The following is a 20,164-nucleotide window of genomic DNA, read 5'->3' as shown; positions in this document are numbered from 1 at the left end:
TGTGGCACATGAATGGCCTGGTTCACACACAATGCCAAACCATGGTTTATTAAACTGTGGGTGAGCTATTTCGTCTTTGTTTTTGAAAGCCACCATCATTTGATGATGACCCGGAAGCTGTACGCCGGCTCCCTTGGCCAATAAAGCGAGATGAGCGCCGCAACTCCAGAGTCGGTCACGACTGGACCTAATGGTCAGGGGTCCCTTTACCTTTACCTATCATTTGTTTGATCATCCAAACCTTGCCCCACAGGTGACTTGTGTTTTGTTTATAGCCAACAAACCACTATCTGAAATCATGGTTTGCTGTTGGTTTACAAACCATAGCTTTTTTATTTATTTCTTGGCATTATGTGTGAACCCAACCCCCTAACCATGGTTCATTTGGCCACCCTACTCCAGATGCTCACCAGCTACAAAATCATGAGTTAAGAACTGATTGAAAGTAGAAGAAAAGCCATAGTCTGTTTGATTGTTTGTGGGTCCACTTGAGGTTAGTATTGTGGATGAACCAGGACAAAGACTGACACATTTATTTCAGCATAAGCTTTGGTAGAAATGGACTGTAGCCCATGAAAGCCTATGTCATAATAAACTTTAGAGAGCTTATCTTTAATGTGCCACAAGATATGCTGTTCTTAAGGAGTTGTCTTTGTTGCAACAAAGCTTTACATGGCTACCCCTCTGGAAATTCCTAAACAGTATGGTTTTTTTAGAAAGGACCTCTTCCGAGCAGCAGGAGTGCAGATGATTGTCCAGAAAACCACCATCCCACAACCACTGATAGCTTTTTCATAATTCAGCAAAGACATTTAAGCACCAGCTCTAGGATTTCAGAAAGGAAGTCTCTCTTAACCCTTACTGTAGATGTCTAGAACTGAACCCAGGGCCTTCCGCCTGAAAAAAGGAGTTGCTTTACTAGATAGCCAGCTGGGTGTGGTGCTTTGGGGGTATGAGGAGGACCTGACAGACCAGGGTTCAAATCCCCACTTGACCATGAACCTCACTGGGTGATGTTGAGCCGATCGCACCCTTTCAGCCTCACCTACCACACAGTATTGTTATGGGGATTAAATGAGCATAGGACCCTTTGGCCCCTCAATGAAATATTTGAGGGGGTGACCCCAAGTTGATAGACATTGCCATTCAAATGTTGTGCGTGTGCCGTTTCGTGTAATCGATTGTGTGGGGCATGACTCACCTGCCTTCCCGCCCCCACCTCCCTGAATATTTTATTCAAGTTAGCATATGAGCCATGTATGCCCACGTTGAGGTCCTTGGGAGAAAAATGTGGGTCACAAACGCAAGAAAATAAATAAGTACATCCTCCTACTGAGCTGTGCCCCTTCCCAAGCAAGCTCGCTCTGGATTGCGAACCTTCCGATCGTTATATTTGTTGCTTATCACACGCAGCGCTACGGCTGCTCGATCTAATTCTAACCTACCACCTTCCCCTGGACAGAGGAGAAGGGGCGGGCTTTCTCGGAAGATTGGCAGCCGGTGGGCGGAGTCCGCCAAGCCGCCTTCGCTCCTTGTTCTTCTCCTCTCGCAGGTGGGCGTGGCCCGGCCGCGCGCAGTGGGCGTGGCGCTGAGCTTTGGCGGCGAAGGGGAGTCAGTTGTTCAAGAAATCGCAGGGGCGCGGGAGCCCGCAGCGCGTGCGAGCTTGGCGGGCTCTTGATTGGCTGAGGCGCGCCGGCCGGCCTTTTCGCCGCCTTACCCCCTCCCCTTCACCCTCCCCCCCCCTCGATCCTCTCCCCGCTTCATTTGAGGGGAACCGTCGCGCTGAGGTAAACTGCACCTTCCCACCCTTCTGGGCAAAACCAGGAGGATGGCGCCGGCGCCGGCAGAAACGCTGGGTCTGGGTCTGCTTGCGGGCTTTTCATTCGGCTTCTCCTTGGTGTGAATGATGGTGAGTATCCTCTGAGAGGGGGTGGGAACCGGGAGGCCGGATCTCTTTCCTTTTCCTCCCATGGCTCTAGTTGAGGGTGCTGCCGCCCCCCCCCCTTTTTAAAAAACCCAAGCCTTGTGTGCTGCCGACCCCTCCCATTTTGACAGGCCTAGGGTGCTCCCCACCACCACCTTGAGAAGCTGAGGGCGCTGCGCTACCCCCCGATTTTGACAGGGCCACCTCTACCCCACCCCCCTTAGCGACACCTCCTTCCCCCTCGCTTTTAGGGCGGAAGAGGGGGGTTGAAATATTCGAAATATGCAAGAAATAATCCCGAATAGAAATACAATTCCAACTACAGAAGACGGGCATTTCCTCTTATCTCAACTCGCCCCCCATTATCCCTTCACCCCAGCCACCAATGGGGCCCAATACATTTTGAGAGCACATTTAAAGCCCCTTTACACACACACACACACACACACACACACAGTGTGACAAAAACTATAGTTTGCTGGGAATTGTAGCCACAACCCCAGAGTCGGCCACGGCTGGACCTAATGGTCAGGGGTCCCTTTACCTTTACCAAATGGGGTAAACTCCCCCCCCCCCAGGATTCCTTAAAAGCAGGGTCATGCTTTAAAATTATGGTGTGTATGCCACCTCAAAAGGCTTCAGAAGGATGAGGAAGAACCATTGGGAGCTTCACTCCACCTTAGCAGTTACTAGTTTGTAAAACTGCAGGTTGCCCCTGTAGCGAATCTTCTATGAGGCTACTAATAAATGCAATAAATAATCTCCTCCCTTTCCCAATCAGAGAACCATAGGAAAGTGCAGTGCTTTTTTTCCTAAAAAAGTGTTTAGGGGTACTCTCATTTTGACCCAAGAAAATCACCATTTTATAGTTCAAATTGGGAAAAATAAATACAGTAAATGGACAAAAGTACAAAGGTTCACAAAATGTTTAGAGGTATGTCTGCGTATACCCAGAGAAAAGCACTGGGAAGGTGCCTTATACTCTGTTAGACTATTGGGCCAAGTAGTTCTAGTACTATCTACACTGACTGGTAGCAGTTCTCTGGGGATTTCAGGCAGGGGACATTGCCAGCTCTACCTGCAGATGCTACCTATTGAACCAGGGGCTTTCTGCATGCAAAGCAATTGCTTTGCCGCTCAGCTATGGGTGCTCCTGATGAACACAGGAATCTGCCTGATATTGACTCAGACTCATTGGTCCATCTAGCTCTATATTGTCTACATGGACTGACAGCAGCTTCCCAAGGTTTCAGGCAGGGCTTTCTTCCAGCCCTTCCTGGAGATGTTGGGGATTGAACCCCAGGATCTTCTGCATGCAAGGAAGGTGTTCTGCCACTCAGCTGCAAAAAGCCCTTCCCCATCTCCCTATGAAAAGAGGTTTTGTGTGTGTTTTGAGGCACCATTCAAAGCTGGCCACCTGTCAGATTCTTAGTGGAACAAGGAATTTGACAGTTGGCTGGCTTTGAATGATGCCTCTTGCACAAATACATATGCTCTCACCCACCCACAAACCGTCACTCTTCTCTTTCTACTTCTCCTATGGGGTGGGTCTCAGTGGTAGAGCACCTGCTTTGCCTGTAGAAGGTTCCAGGTTGAATCCCCAGCATCTCCACTTAAATTGTTCAGTGGCAGTTTTGTGGTAATGCTATTAATATTATTAATAGTTAAAAGAATTTGACAGGTGGCTGGTTTTGAATGGTGTGTCTCTCTCTCTCACACAGAGGCTCTTCTCAGGGCTAAAAATACTTGTCAATAGCTTGGTGCCCCTAACAATAACAAATAATCAAGCCTCATCTTTGATGCTGCTCCTTGCAGTAAACACTAAATATATGTTATATAGGCAATTTCTGTTCAATCTCAGTTCTTTCTCTGTGGGTGGGGGGAAGGTATGCAGTGTATATTATTTTTTGCTTGGTAACTACTGAGTTCCTTGAACTTTAGGAACATCAAATGGAGTTGGAAAGAGCTTCTAGATTTGATACTGTCAAGTTTGAACTCTTGCATCTCTTTTTATAGAAGTTAAGCACTTAGCCCTTCTTCCTCTTAATACATGCTCTTCCCAAGCAACTTAACTTCACAGGGTTGCTAGAAAGATGAACTGAACATTTAATAAACACTATTTGAATCCCTAGGTTCCCTTCTCAGTCCCCCTAATTCTTAAACTGGTTGTCTCTTACTGATGCAGAGTAAAAATGTTCTAAAAAATAAACATATCCCAAAATTCAGGTGTAAAATTGTAAGTTGTTGATTAGAAAGAAACTTAAAACATGCTTGTTCTTTCTAGTATATATAGTATACTGGTTCAGGACAGTTAGTTTTGTTGATAGTGAAGCTTTCTGGATTTGATCAAAGGTCCATCTTGTCCTCCATTCTGTTTCCAACAGTGATCACTTGGAAAGTTCTAGAAAGCTTTCAGAGCACAATGGTGGTGGCAATAATCTACACTGTTGGGAGCATGCACAACTGTTTCATGAAGCATGTCTAAGAGTCTAGTATGGTTATGAAGTTTTGCTCAATAGTCAAATGCACACTTAGTCCTTATGCTATCTGTTGATTACATAATGAGGGCATGTATGGGATGTTGGAGAGGGGCAGCACCTCTGGTGGGGCACAAGTTGTGCTCCTACTGGAGTAGTTTGTCCACCTTTGAGCCCTACCCTGCAACAGCAGCCATATCTTGGGAATAGCTTCAACTGACCATCTATACCAGGTGAGGATAGCTAATGGGTCTCAACCCCTTGGTGAGTTAGGGAGTTCTGCATGCGAAGACCAGCTCTGGCAGATTGAGCGGATGAGGCTAATTGTGGGTCCAATGATCAAGAAGACAGTTTCTGCACATGCTGTAGAGGGAAATGAGGAGCAGATGGGGCTTGTTAACCTGGTTAGCCCATCTAGGAGAACCTCCACTGCCTTGTGGGATATCTTTGGGACAAGAAAAGGCTAAGGGGTAAACCATACACAAATCTTGGGTTGAGTCCCTAGGGTGGTTGGGTGATACCTTGTACGTCTCCTTCTGGCAACTCCTGCAGCCAAGCTGGTGCCAAATGTGCTGCTCTATTTACATTTTGACCACATCAGCAAGGCTTAGTGTGGGGTCTTGTTGTTTGGGCAGCTCAAGACCTCCATACACACTGCCCAAGCTTGCACTCCAGGGAGGTCATTTCACTGCTGCTAACACAGCGATTTGACTCCTACCACCACCCGGAGGTGCACTCTATTGTCTCTCGAGACAGACAGATGCTAACAACATAATAGGGACATACATTAATGAGCATTTTACTAGATACAGAAGAGATTCATCATTTTATACACAATGCTGTTGAGTTTACAAGTACTTAAGCCAAAGTAATGCAACCTTTTGTTTGTATGATAGTTTGCTTTAACAGCTTTTTCCTGTTAATTGACATAACATTTTTTAAGGTGCAGCAGCTTGCAGCTCCACCTCTAATCTTAGGTATACTTATAATAACTGATTGAATAAAAACAATATGAAAGGCACTATTTTGAATGCTAAAAATATATGTAAGCCTTGCTTTGTATTTGAGTTAGCAAATAAAGTTTAAGCTTAATGAGCAAGTATTACATATATATATCCATTTTCATTTCTTCCAGATCATATATATTTTTCTGTGTAACACAGAAAGGTCCAAAAATTAGTCATCTTTACCTATGGGCTCACATACTGTCCTCAGTTCTTTGAATTATAAATGTGCATATACATATGATGGATTCCTTTATGTACCACATCACTGTTGCCTGTGTTTATTTAATCAGAATTGTTATCCCTCTGCAGTAGGCTGCTGATGCCTAACTGAAAAGCAGACCCGACACTCTCATTCACATGTACCTCTTCCATTGTTGTATGTGTTGTAGTGGCAGTAATTTCTCAAAATCTGTGCCTTGTTCAAACACTGCTCCCCAAGTACAGCCTGAATCAGGGGTCAGCAGGCTTTTTCAGCAGAGGGCCAGTCCACTGTCCCTCAGACCTTGTGGGGGACCGGACTATATTTTTTAAAATAAAAAATGAACGAATTCCTATACCCCACAAATAACCCAGAGATGCATTTTAAATAAAAGCACATATTCTTCTCATGTAAGAAACACAAGGCAGGCCCCACAAATAACCCAGAGATGCATTTTAAATAAAAGGACACATTCTACTCATGTAAAAACACGCTGATTCCAGGACCGTCCGCATGCCGGATTGAGAAGGCGATTGGGCCGGATCTGGTCCCCGGGCCTTAGTTTGCCTACCCATGGCCTAAATCAACATATGAAGCTGCTTTATACCAAGTCGGTCCATTGGTCCATCTAGCTTTATATTGCCTTCAGTGTCTGCCAACAGCTTTCTAGAGTATCCAACAGAGGTTTGCCCCCACCATGTACTGTTGAGACTACAGAAGCTGTCATACAGTCATAGCTAGTTGTGTAATTTACTACTTCTTCCTGAATCAGTAGGATATTTTACAGGATAAGTTAAGCCTGGAAAGTACATTGAGTTTGTTTCTGACATTATTGCTACGTACCAAGGGAAAAATTACTGTGCAGTTAAATGATGGGTCTGGCATATCAGGTTAAAGATACAGCTAATCCAGGTTAAGGATTCAACTCTCAAACTTGCTTGCTTTAAATAGCTGCTGCTGCTACAGAGTAAACATACACACTGAAGCAGTCTTCCCATCAAGAAGATTAACTCTTCTCTTTCAAGGAAGACAAACCTTTATACTGGAGTAGAAAACCATTTTTCTATTGGGGGAATATTGATCCACAGAATGATGTCAACTGGGGGCCCTCTTGTCAGCTATTGGCTGTCGATCCATGTTTTCAAAGGCATTCCTCCTTGGGCAGGAGGCTGCCCAGTATTGGACAGCCTCCTGCCTTAGTAGAGCTTTGAAAGTGGATTGGGCTGGCAGACAACAGTGTGATCTGTGTATCCAGTGAACTAGATGAAATTAAGCAACTGGGTTGTAGGGTTTCCACCCCTGCATTATGCAGCATAAAAGGTAAAGGTAAAGGTACCCCTGCCCGTACGGGCCAGTCTTGACAGACTCTGGGGTTGTGCGCCCATCTCACTTAAGAGGCCAGGGGCCAGCGCTGTCCAGAGACACTTCCGGGTCACGTGGCCAGCGTGACATCACTGCTCTGGCGAGCCAGAGCCGCACACGGAAACGCCGTTTACCTTCCCGCTGGTAAGCGGTCCCTATTTATCTACTTGCACCCGGAGGTGCTTTCGAACTGCTAGGTTGGCAGGCGCTGGGACCGAGCAGCGGGAGCGCACCCCGCCGCAGGGATTCGAACCGCCGACCTTTCGATCGGCATGTCCTAGGCACTGAGGCTTTAACCCACAGCGCCACCTGCGTCCCTATTATGCAGCATACAGAGAGATAATATAGAATAGCTTTGCTGCTGCTGGTGCTGGTGCTGGTGCTGCTGCTGGTGATAACAACAGTAATACATTAATTTAGGGAGTTACCTGCTGCATTTGCCTTATGACTATCTATCTCCGCTTGCTGCTGTTGCAACTTACTTTCTGTCTTTAGGTTTCCAGGCTTGTTTCCTCAGGTCAGTAGGTAGAGAGAGAGTCTGCTTACTGGCCTGAGAAGAGAGGTAGTTGCTATAGCATTGCACCATGGGAGTGCAGTGAAGCAATAGGTTAACTATTCTTGTGGGTCCCTGCCTGCTGTCTTGGCTTGCCAAAAGGAGCTGTGATAGGCTGGAACACCCCTAGCCTGGGTATGCTCTGTCTTTGCTATCTGGGAGAGGGGTAGACAGGAGATGAAGCATATTTTTGTGTCATTTTGGAAGTGGGTCTGTGGTTGGTATTCTGGATGTAATATATGTTTGCTTCAGGCAGCACAGTTGGTACTCCAGATTAGTTGACCTATTTCTGCATGTCATACATTTGATTTTATTTCATCTAGCCTTTAAGGTATGTCTGGGGAACCTGGGACCGCGATGCCTCTCTGCTTGGCCCTTGGAACTTTGCCCAGACCAAGCCCCCTTCCTAGGCCACACCCCTTCTGCCCAGCACACAGCTCCCACTGACCCTGCTCAATGCCCTCTGGCTGTGTTTTTCTGGCTGGATAGTGTTCTGAAACTGTAATTATGTATTTTGCTTGCTTGGTTGGGGAACAAAAATATATGTGTGTGTTGGAGTGTGCATAGAAAACCCAGAGTTTGTGGTGGTTGAAATACACCCTTTTGTACAAGGTTAGAGTCCCATCCATTGCTCTGCCCACTTTTGCTTCTGGTCCTGCCCACCACTGGCATGTGGCCTGGAAAGCTGCCCTTGAGGGAATGCAACCCTCCATCTGAAAAAGGTACACAAGACTCTGCTGGTGCTGTTTTCTAGTCATAGGAATTCAGTAATTAAGGAGAAAAAGTGATGAGAAAACATAAACTTTTTTCAAAGATAACAACTGGATTAGTTTGGAAGTGGATACATAGTTCTGCTGTCTTGGCTGCATTGATTAAGAACTCCTGCTGGGTAGGATCAGTGTCATTTGTGTTGAGTAGGCTTAACAACTTTCATGCTGATATAAATGCCAAGGCCTTGTTTCCATGTGAGCTCCCAGAGGTGAGGCCAAATGGGTATATTCAGTAGTGGGATTTCCACTTGCTGCTGCCATGTAGGCAAGACTTCTTAAATAATAATAAAAAGCTTATATAACTATAGGGGCTAGGACTTGAAAAAAGGAGAGTGTGGGTGGGAAAGAATTGCTGTGCTTTTAGATGTGTAAAGTTGGGAGAAGACTTAGTCATGAGCCTTAGGGAAGCAGAACTGGAAGTAAAACTTTAAAGATGGTGACAAGTGACTGACAATCTTAAGTGACTTCTTGTCACAAAGTAAATGGCTTATGTGGCAATTACCTGTTCCTCCTTTTTAGTGTCCTTAGGTCACCAACCAATCTCTAGGTATTTTTAAAAGCAATATTTAATGTTTCTGCCTTGTAGACTCAAAATCACAGGGTAACATAATGCCTCTTGTGTATTCAGACATAATTGGTAAGCACAGTCTCTTTTGAACAAGGCTCCAATAGGGAGTTACATACATTCTACTTTGAGGGAATACTTTCCGTATTGACTTATTTACTGAAGAATCTCTGCAAAGGATTCTGGGAATTTGCTGTCAAGCTATGTGAATTATGTCACTTCAGAATCAAGTGGGGGCTCATAAGATTGAATGCTTCTTCAGGCAACCCCCCCCCCAATTCTATGCATATAGGAAGCTAGCATCTTAGGGAGGATGCTTGGTTAGAACCCTTCTCCCAGTCCCTGCCACCTAGCTTTAGTGTGCAGGCATTTTTATGAGTAGGAGTACTCTGTAATGGTGAGCCTTCAATCTGCAGTGCGGAATATATATCATAGCTGCAGCTATACTTGTTTATCTGCAGTTTTTGTGAACTGTAGTTTTCATAGCGTGGTCTAGGCCCTAGAATCTACCTGCACATCGCATGGGAACATTGGTAGTAAGCAGGGAAGTGCTTCTCAGTGACAAGCCCCTCCTAAGCTTACAGGGAACCCCATAATTGGAAAGTGGTCAATTTAAAGTCGGATGAAGCTGACTGAGAAGATGGCAGGCCAGCAGCTCCGTGTCTACTTAAGGAAAAGATGATGACATAGCTGCAAAGTTAGACTTAGGAAGGATGGGCATTTTTGTTCCTTGTTATTGTATTATTAGTTTTTCATTAAATTAATAAAAAATATGTTCTCACACAGCCTTCCACACATACAGTTGTTCAATGAATTGCTTTTCCAATACAGCCCTGTTAGCTAAGGGCTGCAAACTCAATTTGCTGTTTTAAGAAACACATTAGAGAAACAAGACACAGATGGTGATGCAGAGTCTCTGGATTTTTGAATGGGTACTTAAACTTTAAGGGGTTTGGACACATGAAATATGCTTTTGTCTATGAAAGGTTCTTGCCTGTGGAAGGCTATTCCACAGAAATCAGTTTGAGGCCTAATCACCATCAGTGGGCAAGCCATTTATATGAAGTGGTTCCCTTCTTCTGTTGTGATTTGAACCAAACCATTGTAAAACTTCTTGCAGCATATTGCAAGGGACTGTGAGATTCTGAGTAGGAAGCTGAAGGAACTTGGAGCACAGGTGGTCATTTTATCACTCCTTCCTATTGAAGGTCATGGCCCAGGAAAAGAACAAGATACTAGAAGTAAACAACTGGCTGTGCAGATAATGTCATTGGAAAACAGAGGTTGGATGTCCATTTTACAGATTATTTAGTAGCAATTTTTGCATTGCAGGGCTTGTAAGTGAGTGCCCGGTGCTGCCCAGATTTTGTAGAAACCAGAAAAAATGTGATATTTAAATTGATAGTGTAGTTTGTGACTTTGAACCACTAACATCAAAAATCAGGTGATTCAAAATGGCATCTTGATTCAAAATGGCAGCATGCATCCAAACCACGATGAAGAGTGCCACCATTAGCTCTGGAGCCCTCATGCTGCATTTGGCAACAATATCTTGAGCGACAGCTGAACCTAAGCCAAAAAATGGGCAAAGTAATTTCAGTCATGTTTCGGTCTACCATATTGATGCCCAAAATGATGCCCAGCACCCAGACCTTGATGAAGACTGCTGCCCCCAGCTTGTGAACAATATTTCATGAGGTGGCCAATTTTTTTCCAAACCATGGGCAAAGCCATGCCAAAGTCACCTTTTGGTCCACCAGCTTGATTGAAAATGACATCCAAACATCAACATAGACCCCCACCTGAGGATCCCTCATGCCAAGTTTGGCAATGATATCTCAAGGTGTGACTGGGCCTATGTCAAAAAACAGGCAATGTATTGTCAAACTGAAGTTTGGTGCCCAGTGTCTAAACAGCAATGATGTTTTCTGTCCCTCTTCGGAACCTCTCATGCTGAGTTTGGTGATGGTATTTCGAGAGGTGGCCAAACATACGCCAGAAAATAGGTCATGCCAAAGTCATGCTTCAGTTCACCATATTGGTTCAAAATGGTGACAATCATCAAGACAGTAATGAACACCTACCCCCCTTTGGAAATTCTTAGGCTGAGTTTGGGAATGGTATCTCAAGAAGTGTCCAGATGTATAGAGAGCAAACAAATGGACATGCAAACAGCCAAATCATGTTCCAAAATATATAGCAGATTTTAATTCTAAAAAAAAATTCATGTGCCTTGAATCTTGTTGTCCTTATTAGCAGATGTTCCTGGCTTTTGAAGCTCTTTGTTACAGCGGTAGTTAGGGGTGCTGTGGGAACAATAACATAAAAAGTCATCTCTTTTGTGCTTGTTGTTGCCTGACCAGGTCTGCAGTTGCCACAGGGAAATAGGATCCCCTTCCCTAGAACAGTGTTACCAAGCACAAGGCCTGAGTAATACATTTCATTCTTATCCAATGAAGGCACGATCCTCTTCTTACCTGGGCAGATGGTAAATTGGGGGTTTTGTCCCTAGAAAGTTGAAGGGAAATGTGATCATGCTGTTGTGAACAAAAACAAGGGGATAATTTACTCAGCAAGCTTGCCTCCATTGGTAGGTACTGTATGTGTGTATGAGAGAGAGAGAGAGAGAGAGAGGGGGGGGGGGGGGAAAGCAAGCAAACAAGGAATCTGTGATAATCTGCTTGGTACAATGCAAGCAAAATATTAAAAGATTAGTTATCTTATGAAATACACTTGTATGAATTTACTTGTTGCATTATCCCAAAGTGCAGTAAAGTGCAAATGCTGGCTTATGCCTATACTTTCCCATCATTTTAGCAGCTACTGGTAGCTGCTTGATGGCCCAGGGCAGGTCAAGGCTTCCTTAGAATGCTGAACCTCCTGCAGAATGTAACATGAATTTCTTAGATGGTAGTCAAAACAAAAAAAATTCCTTCCAGTAGCACCTTAAAGACCAACTAAGTTAGTTCTTGGTATGAGCTTTTGTGTGCATGCACACTTCTTCAGATACGGTATCTGAAGAAGTGTGCATGCACATGAAAGCTCATACCAAGAACTAACTTAGTTGGTCTTTAAGGTGCTACTGGAAGGAATTTTTTTTGTTTTGACTATGGCAGACCAACACGGCTACCTATCTGTAACTGGTTCTTAGATGGTAGGTCAGCAAGTGCAAGGCAGACTACAGTTAAATTTATTTTGCAGATAATATTCCTTCACTTTGTTAGCACCTACTCATATGTCCCCTGTGCACTCCAAGTACTGGACTTGCATCCTTACGTTGTAAGGTACCCTGCACTTTTTGTAGCTTGGGTGTCTGTTATATGATATCAGCAAAGCTTTCTGCAGCTTGACTGTCCTGTTAGCGCTCACCAACGCTGGCTTTATGTGCTCTGTCTTTTAGATATTCCTATCGGTGTAGTACCAGTGATAACTCTTATCCAGGACTTCACAATTCGCAGATGGTTGCTTAGTGGACTTCAAGTGTTGAGACCTTCTGAAAATTAATGGACTGATTAAAGCAATTTGCAAACTCCAGGTATTGTTAAGGCCATGAATGGCCATGTTCTCTTTTCCTCTCCTTTATCAGAGAACTTAATTGTACAAGTAGTTCTTAAAAACATTAAATGGCTTTTAGATGGAGACCTTCCTGAAGGTGGGTGTAGTGAACCTATGTGTTTTTAACTCTTTCATTTCCCACAGTTGACTCAAGCTCTCTTTGATTAGCTCTTTTTCCCCAGTGTTGATTTCACTGCTTGTATGGTGGCTTGCCTTTTCAGTCCTGGAATATTTGTGAGAAAAGTTAAACCTAGAGGCCTTCTGGACTTCTAGCATTCCTGGGCATTTAGTATTAATAATGGAGGCAGCATATCCTACAGTGTTTGCAGAATGGAACTCAATGAGCTTTTTGTTAGAGTGCATTCATTATTTCTCAGTGTTCTTGTAACTGGCATGCGTGTGCGGGCTAAAAGCTGTTGATGGGGGCAGGTGGAGGAATTCCAGTGGTTCGGGTAACTGAACTGCAGAGATGGGTATTGTCAATCCCACAGGGCTTTTTTGTTCATTTCAAGGTAACCAGCTGGTTTTGAGTCACTTGTCAGAATGGTGTAATTTCCCCAACTGTGCATAGAACATTTTGTAAAAGTATGCTAGCTTGCATCTGGATTTTCTCTCCCCCCCCTTTCTATTAAAAATCAAATGACTTTAGCACAGCTGGGCACAAATTTGAATGTGGTTGGTTTAAACAGCCTTTAAAATCAAAAGCATTAGTCTCAGGGTGGTGATATGATGACATCAAACATAAGATAAAAGGAAAGGGTTATAATATTTGGGGACTCACATACAAACGGCTTCTTTTTCTTGGGTACCCATATTCGAAATCTGGCCCATCTTAGTTGAACCTCTGCTTCTGTTCTGTCTCCTGGCTTTGATCACCAAGGGACAAATAGCAGTTCTACTGCAGAGTCTAAAGTGCGTATGTTTAGGCTTGCTGTGTGGTGTTCAGAGTAGATTTCTTTTTTAAAACAGGTTTCTGTTATCTTTCATTACAGGTGTGAAGTAAAAATGGTGCAAAAATATCAGTCTCCTGTTAGGGTCTACAAATACCCATTTGAGCTGGTCATGGCGGTAAGTGGTATTTCTCATTACTTCTCTGGTGTCTTTCATAGCTTTAGAGGCTCAAAAAAATATTCAGAAGCCTCTGATTTGTGTGGTATTCTGAGTTAGGATGTGTTGATTTGCAGTATATGAAAGGTTATATCTGTTCTTTTGGTTAAATTTTCTGTAGGATCAACTTGTAATTGGGTTTCTTGTCATAGGGGACGCAGGTGGCGCTGTGGGTTAAAGCCTCAGCGCCTAGGACTTGCCGATCGAAAGGTCGGCGGTTCGAATCCCTGCGGCGGGGTGCGCTCCCGCTGCTCGGTCCCAGCGCCTGCCAACCTAGCAGTTTGAAAGCACCTCCGGATGCAAGTAGATAAATAGGGACCGCTTACCAGCGGGAAGGTAAACGGCGTTTCCGTGTGCGGCTCTGGCTCGCCAGAGCAGCGATGTCACGCTGGCCACGTGACCCGGAAGTGTCTCCGGACAGCGCTGGCCCCTGGCCTCTTAAGTGAGATGGGCGCACAACCCCAGAGTCTGTCAAGACTGGCCCGTACGGGCAGGGGTACCTTTACCTTTACCTTTTTCTTGTCATAAGGTACCATAATTTCACAACTTCACAAAAAATATTTCTAACTTCTTTGTCATCCAGTGCTGAATTTATTTGTAGTAATTATCAGAAAGGAATGTAAAAAATTAGATTTGGCAAGTTTAGCAGTCATAAGATTAAAAGGCAGGTACTGTTATGGATTAGTAACTGGTTAGAGAACAGGAAGCTGAGAGTAGGAATAAATGGAATGTTTTCACCATGAATATAGGTAAGAAGTGGTTCTCCCAAGGATTTGTATTGGGACCACTTCTTTTTAACGTTTTCATTAATAATTTGGAGTTAGGAGTGAGCAGTGAGGTAGTCAAGTTTACTAATGATGTAAACTTGTGGTAAAAGTTACAGTGGTAAAAACAAAAAAGGGACTGGTTCAGTGCAAGGTGTAAAATGTGGTTCAGTGCAAGGTGTAAAATGATGTATATTGGGGCAAAAATTGTAACTTCACATTTACATGAATTGGGGTGTGAACTGATGACTGAGCAGGAAATAATTATTGGATAATGGTGAATAGTTTGATGAAAATGTTAATTCAGTGTGTGGTAGCTGTGAAAAAGGCACATCACATTTTAGGGGCCATTAGGAAAGGGGCTGGAAATAATTTATTCTTTATGGTGCAACTGCCCTTGGAATACAGTTCACAGTTCTGGTTGCTGCCCCTCAAAAGATATTGTAGAGCTGGTAAAAGTGTAAAAAGAGCAACCAAAATGATGAAGAGGCTGGAGCAACTCCCAAATGAGCAATAGTAACAGGTTACAAGTCTTAGTTTTTTTAAAAAGGTGAATAAGGGCTGGGAAGGAACATAAGTGTATAACATTATATATGATGTGGAGAATATGGATAGAGGTAAGTTTTTTCTTCATAATACTAGAACCTGGGGTTAGTCAATGAAACTGAATTTTGGAATTTACAAGAACTATAAAATAAAGTACTTCTCCATACAGTGCCTTGTTAAACAATGAAATTTGTTCTGGCACGATGTAGTGAGGCCCCCAACTAACAGATTTAAAAGGGGATTAGACAGATTCATGTCGCTATATATCACTATCAATCATGAGGGCTGTATTCTACCTCCCCTGTTAGAGACAATACATCTCTGGATACCAGTTGCAGGAGATTACAAGTAGGAAAGTGCTATTGCTGTCATATCCTTCTTGTGAGCTGCCTATAGCCATCTTCTTGGCTACTGTGAGAACAGAATGCTGGACTAGAAGGATGTTTGTCTGATGCAACAGGACTCTTCTTATGTCCTTATGGTACAAATTGGTTTCCACCTTTTGTCTTATTTAGGGGTCCTTCGAAAACTGTGACCTTTGAGATCTTGCTGCCTCCTCCGTATCCGTATCTGGTGTAGAAATACACTGTGCCAATGTTGGTGGTGATTTTGAATGCCTCTGAGAGCAGCTCTCATTTTTTAATTAAAATAACCAAGTGACTTCAGGAAACTTAGCAGTTCCTCTCCCCACTTCATTTGCACTCAGGTCTGGCATCCCTGGCCTCTCTAAATATTTGCTTTTTGAAAATCCCAGTGTATTGTGCATCTTGCTTCAGATCTTGTTGAAAAACAAAGTTGGAAGGCTAAGTCTATTCTGCTAACGTCATCTATCTTTACCAGATCTATCTGACTCTCACCAGGGGGAAGAGACATATGTTCCTGTATCCCTTGTGAGTTATGGCTAATGGCTTTGGGCATTTAGTACTTTTGTCTGCAGAATTAGTCCATTTAAAGTTCTCTGCAAGCTTCAGTTCAGAGAGAGAGGCAGGCAAGCATATGAACTATTTTCTATTAACATGTGGAGTTGTGGGTGACAAAAGCAGTTGTCATTGCACTGAAAGTTTCCAAGTACATTTGATATCTCAAGTGACAGTTCCCTGACTTCCTTCTGTAGAGTGTTTTGCAGTATTCAACACAAAGGCACTGGTAAACAGAACAAGCACCTATGTGCACTTCAGCTCCATTAGACACAGATGGTTGATGTCAGGTGGTTGCCAGTAAATTGGCTGTTAATACAGGAGGGTTGCAGCTAGACAAATCTGTTGTAAGTTTGGTAGCATATATCTTCTAAAGACCAAATATTGATGCATTTCTTTTTGTTGCATTTTTTATTTCAGAATTTTTCTCTACTTGACAAAATGTCTTAGGCAATCTTATGTACTGTTGTAACCCTTGGCTTTATAGAAAGTGAAACTAACATGCTAAATGAATTATGCTCTGGTAAAAACAAAACTGAATCCTGAATGTTTTGAATCCTCAGCTATATCTTAAATCACATGTGTGAACTCAAGAGCTTCTAGAAAAACATGGTGCAGTCTGTCCACGATGCCTAGGTTGCAAAAAGATTGCTACTTACAAGAAAGTGTAACTGCCAAAATGAAATTTGATTACATTATACAGTTAAGCATAAATATGTTGCTTAAATGATTTAACTTAAGGCAACACCTAGCACTAGCTTTTGTTTTTAGTGCTAGCATTTAGCCCGAGAACATTTTTGTAATAGCAAATAGCAATAATGTGATTCTGAGCATAACAATATCAAAGGGCCAATATCAAAGAGCATAAGAATATCAAAGGAACAATATCAAAGGGCTTGGCTTGTAGGCAAGTGGAGCCCTGGATCTCTATGTTGTTTTGGTTTGGAATTCACCAATTCCTCGCCAGCATAAACAGATGGATCATTAAAGCCTGTTCTTATGAAGAATACAATAAATGCACTTGAGGAATGTGCAGACGGGTAGACAGAAACTTTGAGTGGAGATTTTGCTTTAGGAAGTGACTGTAGAAAATGTCAACTCGTGAGGACGACTACAAAAAAGTTGGGGTGCTGCTGAAGAGCAGGATCATCTTTTGTATCTTTGGGAATATTTTGCCAAAGTGCTGGTTGATCATATTATCTCTACCTTCTGGAAGCTTTTACATTAAATAATTTTAATGAGGTATTCCTCATTAAATAAATCAAAAATATCCTTATAAAGAATGAACTCTTTGAGTGCTGGACCTCTGGGTTCAGTCAACACACTCTTTTAGATTGCTGTTCTGAGGTTCACCTTAATGTTTCTGTTAGTATTAACAGTCTTCACCGCAGTTTTCACCATCTGTGTGCCAAGTGTTGCAACTTCTCAATCTGATGATTCAAAATTTGCTAATGTGTGAAATGCATCTCTTGGAGAAAGATTTGAAGGAACAGTATGATAATCTTGTGGGTATTGTATAGATGCTTTTGCTCAGAGGAGATGAGGCTTTGATTTATAGGAAGCATGTTTCTTTTAATGAATATTTTCCTCCAGAAGACTGGAATAGGGCATTCAGGATAGTACTGTACTTAATTGGGTTCATTATTTAGTTTAGTTGTCTTTCATTGTAAAAATGAACTCAAACGTAACTTACACATGTTAAACGAATGTAATTAAATTAAATTAAAGTAGCACTACTTTATAATTAAATTATACAACTCCAAAATCAAGCAACAATATCATGTTTTTCGTTGTACCGGTACAATGTTCCATATGTGGTGGCTATGTAAAAAAATTAAGCCGAGAATTTTAACTGCAAGGAATTCGAAAAGTGACAAAGCCCCTTCGAGGTCAGAATGATTACAGAAACTAGTTGAATATGCAGAGTTAGCCAAATTATTTGAAAGAATGAAGGATAAGTCAAAACAAGTATTTATTGTAAAATGAGAACCTCTTGAAACATATCTTAAGAACAACTGGAAGTCTGAATTCCGTTGCTGCTTTTGAATAACCCCTGTAGTTGTACTAAGTAAGAAATAAGGATACAGCATAAATAATGTTTTTTTGTAAAATGAATAGATAGATTTATGCAAAAAGTTAGTAAACTAGAAATGAAGTATGGAGAAGACGGGAAGTCGGTGTATTTCAAGAAGATTTATTGGCAATTATACAAATTTATTCTTTTCGGTTAACGGTGTAATTTGTAACAAATGACATAAATATTTTCTTTTTATGTATGTTGTTGGTGTGTAAGCATAATAAATCATATAAAAAACAAAACAATATCATGTTTTTCAACAGTACACACTCCATAGGTAACAGAGATGCTATAGTCTCTGCTACACTACATGTGGTTTGATAGTTTTTCTGAAGACACTGTGCTTAAAGGGGTGGCATGCAGCCCCACTGTGATTTGCAAATACTTTGTGCTTTCCATGGGGTTGAGTTTGATGAATTTACTGGATTAGTTTCCCCATACTTATCTCAACATCAGGTACTGATCCATCCTATGAGAAGTTGTCACCGTATCTAGGTCAAACATAATCTAGTTCCTTGAAACAGCCACTTCCTAATATATAGACCCCGGAGGCCCTAATATTTTAATTTTTATTTAAAGTTTCTCAAATCAGAATCTTAACTCGGATATGCATAATGTGACAGATTTTTACTCCCTCAAGCTTTGCATTTGTTAGAGGATTCTCCCTGAAGCAAAGAGCAGTTCCTTAGCGACTGAATTTCCTTTGAAGCAGTTAGGAGACTTGAGCTGATGATTTCAGAGGTTTGTGGAGAGCAGCTAAAGTGGTTTGACAGAGCTCTGTCCCTACCCGAATGTCAAAATGGCAGACTTGTCCCCAGCGGCCTACCGTATCCTTGGATGGCTCTGCACATGAGATGCACCGTAGGCCCCCCAGCCACATAGGAAATACATCTGCAATGGAACATGACTTTGTGTGGTTTGTGAATGTACTGTTGCTTAGGGATGTATTTTGTAATTGTAGATTCAGACACAATATGGGGCTAGCTTACAGTATTCATTGCCCCCTTCGTATGTGGCCTGGCAGCTGTACTGTCATGGAATGTGTGTGGTGGTGTTGAGGGGAGTTATGGCAGATAAATAGATAGGCTAATCCATTTCCAGACTCTCATACATTGTGTCTGACTCATCATAGTTTGTAACTGCTTGCCAGTTTATGATTTTTCTTACAGGACTAACTTTCAAATGCATTTCCCTGAAGAAAAAAGAACTAGGAAGTAGCCATAAGACTGACCAAAAAGAAGACTAGGAAAAGGGTTTCTGAGCAAGCACTGAGGTCCAGCGCCAAGGGCCTTCTGGCAGTTCCCTCACTGTGAGAAGCGAAGTTACAGGGAACCAGGCAGAGGGCCTTCTCGGTAGTGGCGCCTGCCCTGTGGAATTCCCTCCCACCAGATGTCAAAGAAATAAACAACTATCTGACTTTTAGAAGACATCTAAAGGCAGCCCTGTTTCGGGAAGCTTTTAATATTTGATGAATTGTTGTATTTTAATATTTTGCTGGAAGCTGCCCAGAGTGGCTGGGGAAGAAACACAGCCAGATGGGCAGGGTATAAATGTATTATTATTATTATTATTATTATTATTATTATTATTTACTCTTTTTGCATTGAACATTTGCAATTTCTCTTTTGCTACGCTGTGTGTGAAAACATATGTTTGAATTTTTATTTCTAATGCCCACGTTTCTTCTTCTTCATAGAATAATAAGGAAACCCAGCAGCCACTCTGATCCTATCTTTACTTTAATCTGGGCTGTTAATCATTACTATTTGCTATATAGTTGAAATGAGTAAATAGACTTGGCGATAACTTTTCCACAAGTAGAATGCATAGGAAACAACTTCATCCTGCCCATAAGATAGAGATATTATGACAGTGCACTCTGTCACTGTGGGTATTGCGGAACAGGTGCCAGGCTTTGTCCAGTTTCTTTGCTGCTCCTCTCATTATCCTGCAGTCGGGAGGGGAGGACTTCACATTTGTGATTGGTATCAGGACTATTGATCAGACAGCTTCATTTATAGTCAGGTTGATCCTCATATACAGATATGGGAAGTTCCTAATTATGCTGAGAGCAAAATGCTGATATATGGGACTCTGGATAGGCACATGCCCATTCCATCTGAATGCCCTAGCTGGCATAACTTGCAGAACACACAATTCTTTTCTACCATCTGCTAAAATTAAAACCAAGCATTTTGTACTGACTTACGGCTATAGCTGAGGTCTGTTTGCTTAGAAACCTTTCCCTGAATAACTTGAAGGAACAGTCCCCATAGCATTCCTGTTGTGTAGCTCTTCTGTTGTACAGTATTCATTTGAGCATTGTGCTTCATCCTGAAAT

General features: G+C 42.5%; 1 protein-coding gene across 2 annotated transcripts in view; it reads left to right on the top strand.

Moving 5' to 3' along the window:
- The first annotated feature begins 1,611 nt into the window (after positions 1-1,611).
- SEC14L5 (SEC14 like lipid binding 5) overlaps positions 1,612-20,164 on the top strand; it is a 48,422-nt gene continuing 29,869 nt past the window's right edge. Inside the window, exons 1-3 of one of the 2 annotated variants that reach the window (XM_083710846.1) lie at positions 1,638-1,909; positions 12,258-12,392; positions 13,405-13,480. In XM_083710846.1, coding sequence (XP_083566972.1) covers positions 13,418-13,480 — 63 coding nt within the window. In that variant the 5' untranslated portion in view covers positions 1,638-1,909; positions 12,258-12,392; positions 13,405-13,417. Of the gene's footprint in view, positions 1,910-12,257; positions 12,393-13,404; positions 13,481-20,164 lie in introns of both variants that reach the window. The other variant, XM_083710847.1, reaches the window with a different exon arrangement.

The sequence above is a fragment of the Podarcis gaigeae genome, assembly GCF_964106915.1.
Source record: "Podarcis gaigeae genome assembly, chromosome: 14".
Taxonomy (NCBI): Eukaryota; Metazoa; Chordata; class Lepidosauria; order Squamata; family Lacertidae; genus Podarcis; species Podarcis gaigeae.
The sequence above is the reverse complement of the archived record's forward strand: the minus strand, read 5'-3'. Positions and strand labels throughout refer to the sequence as shown.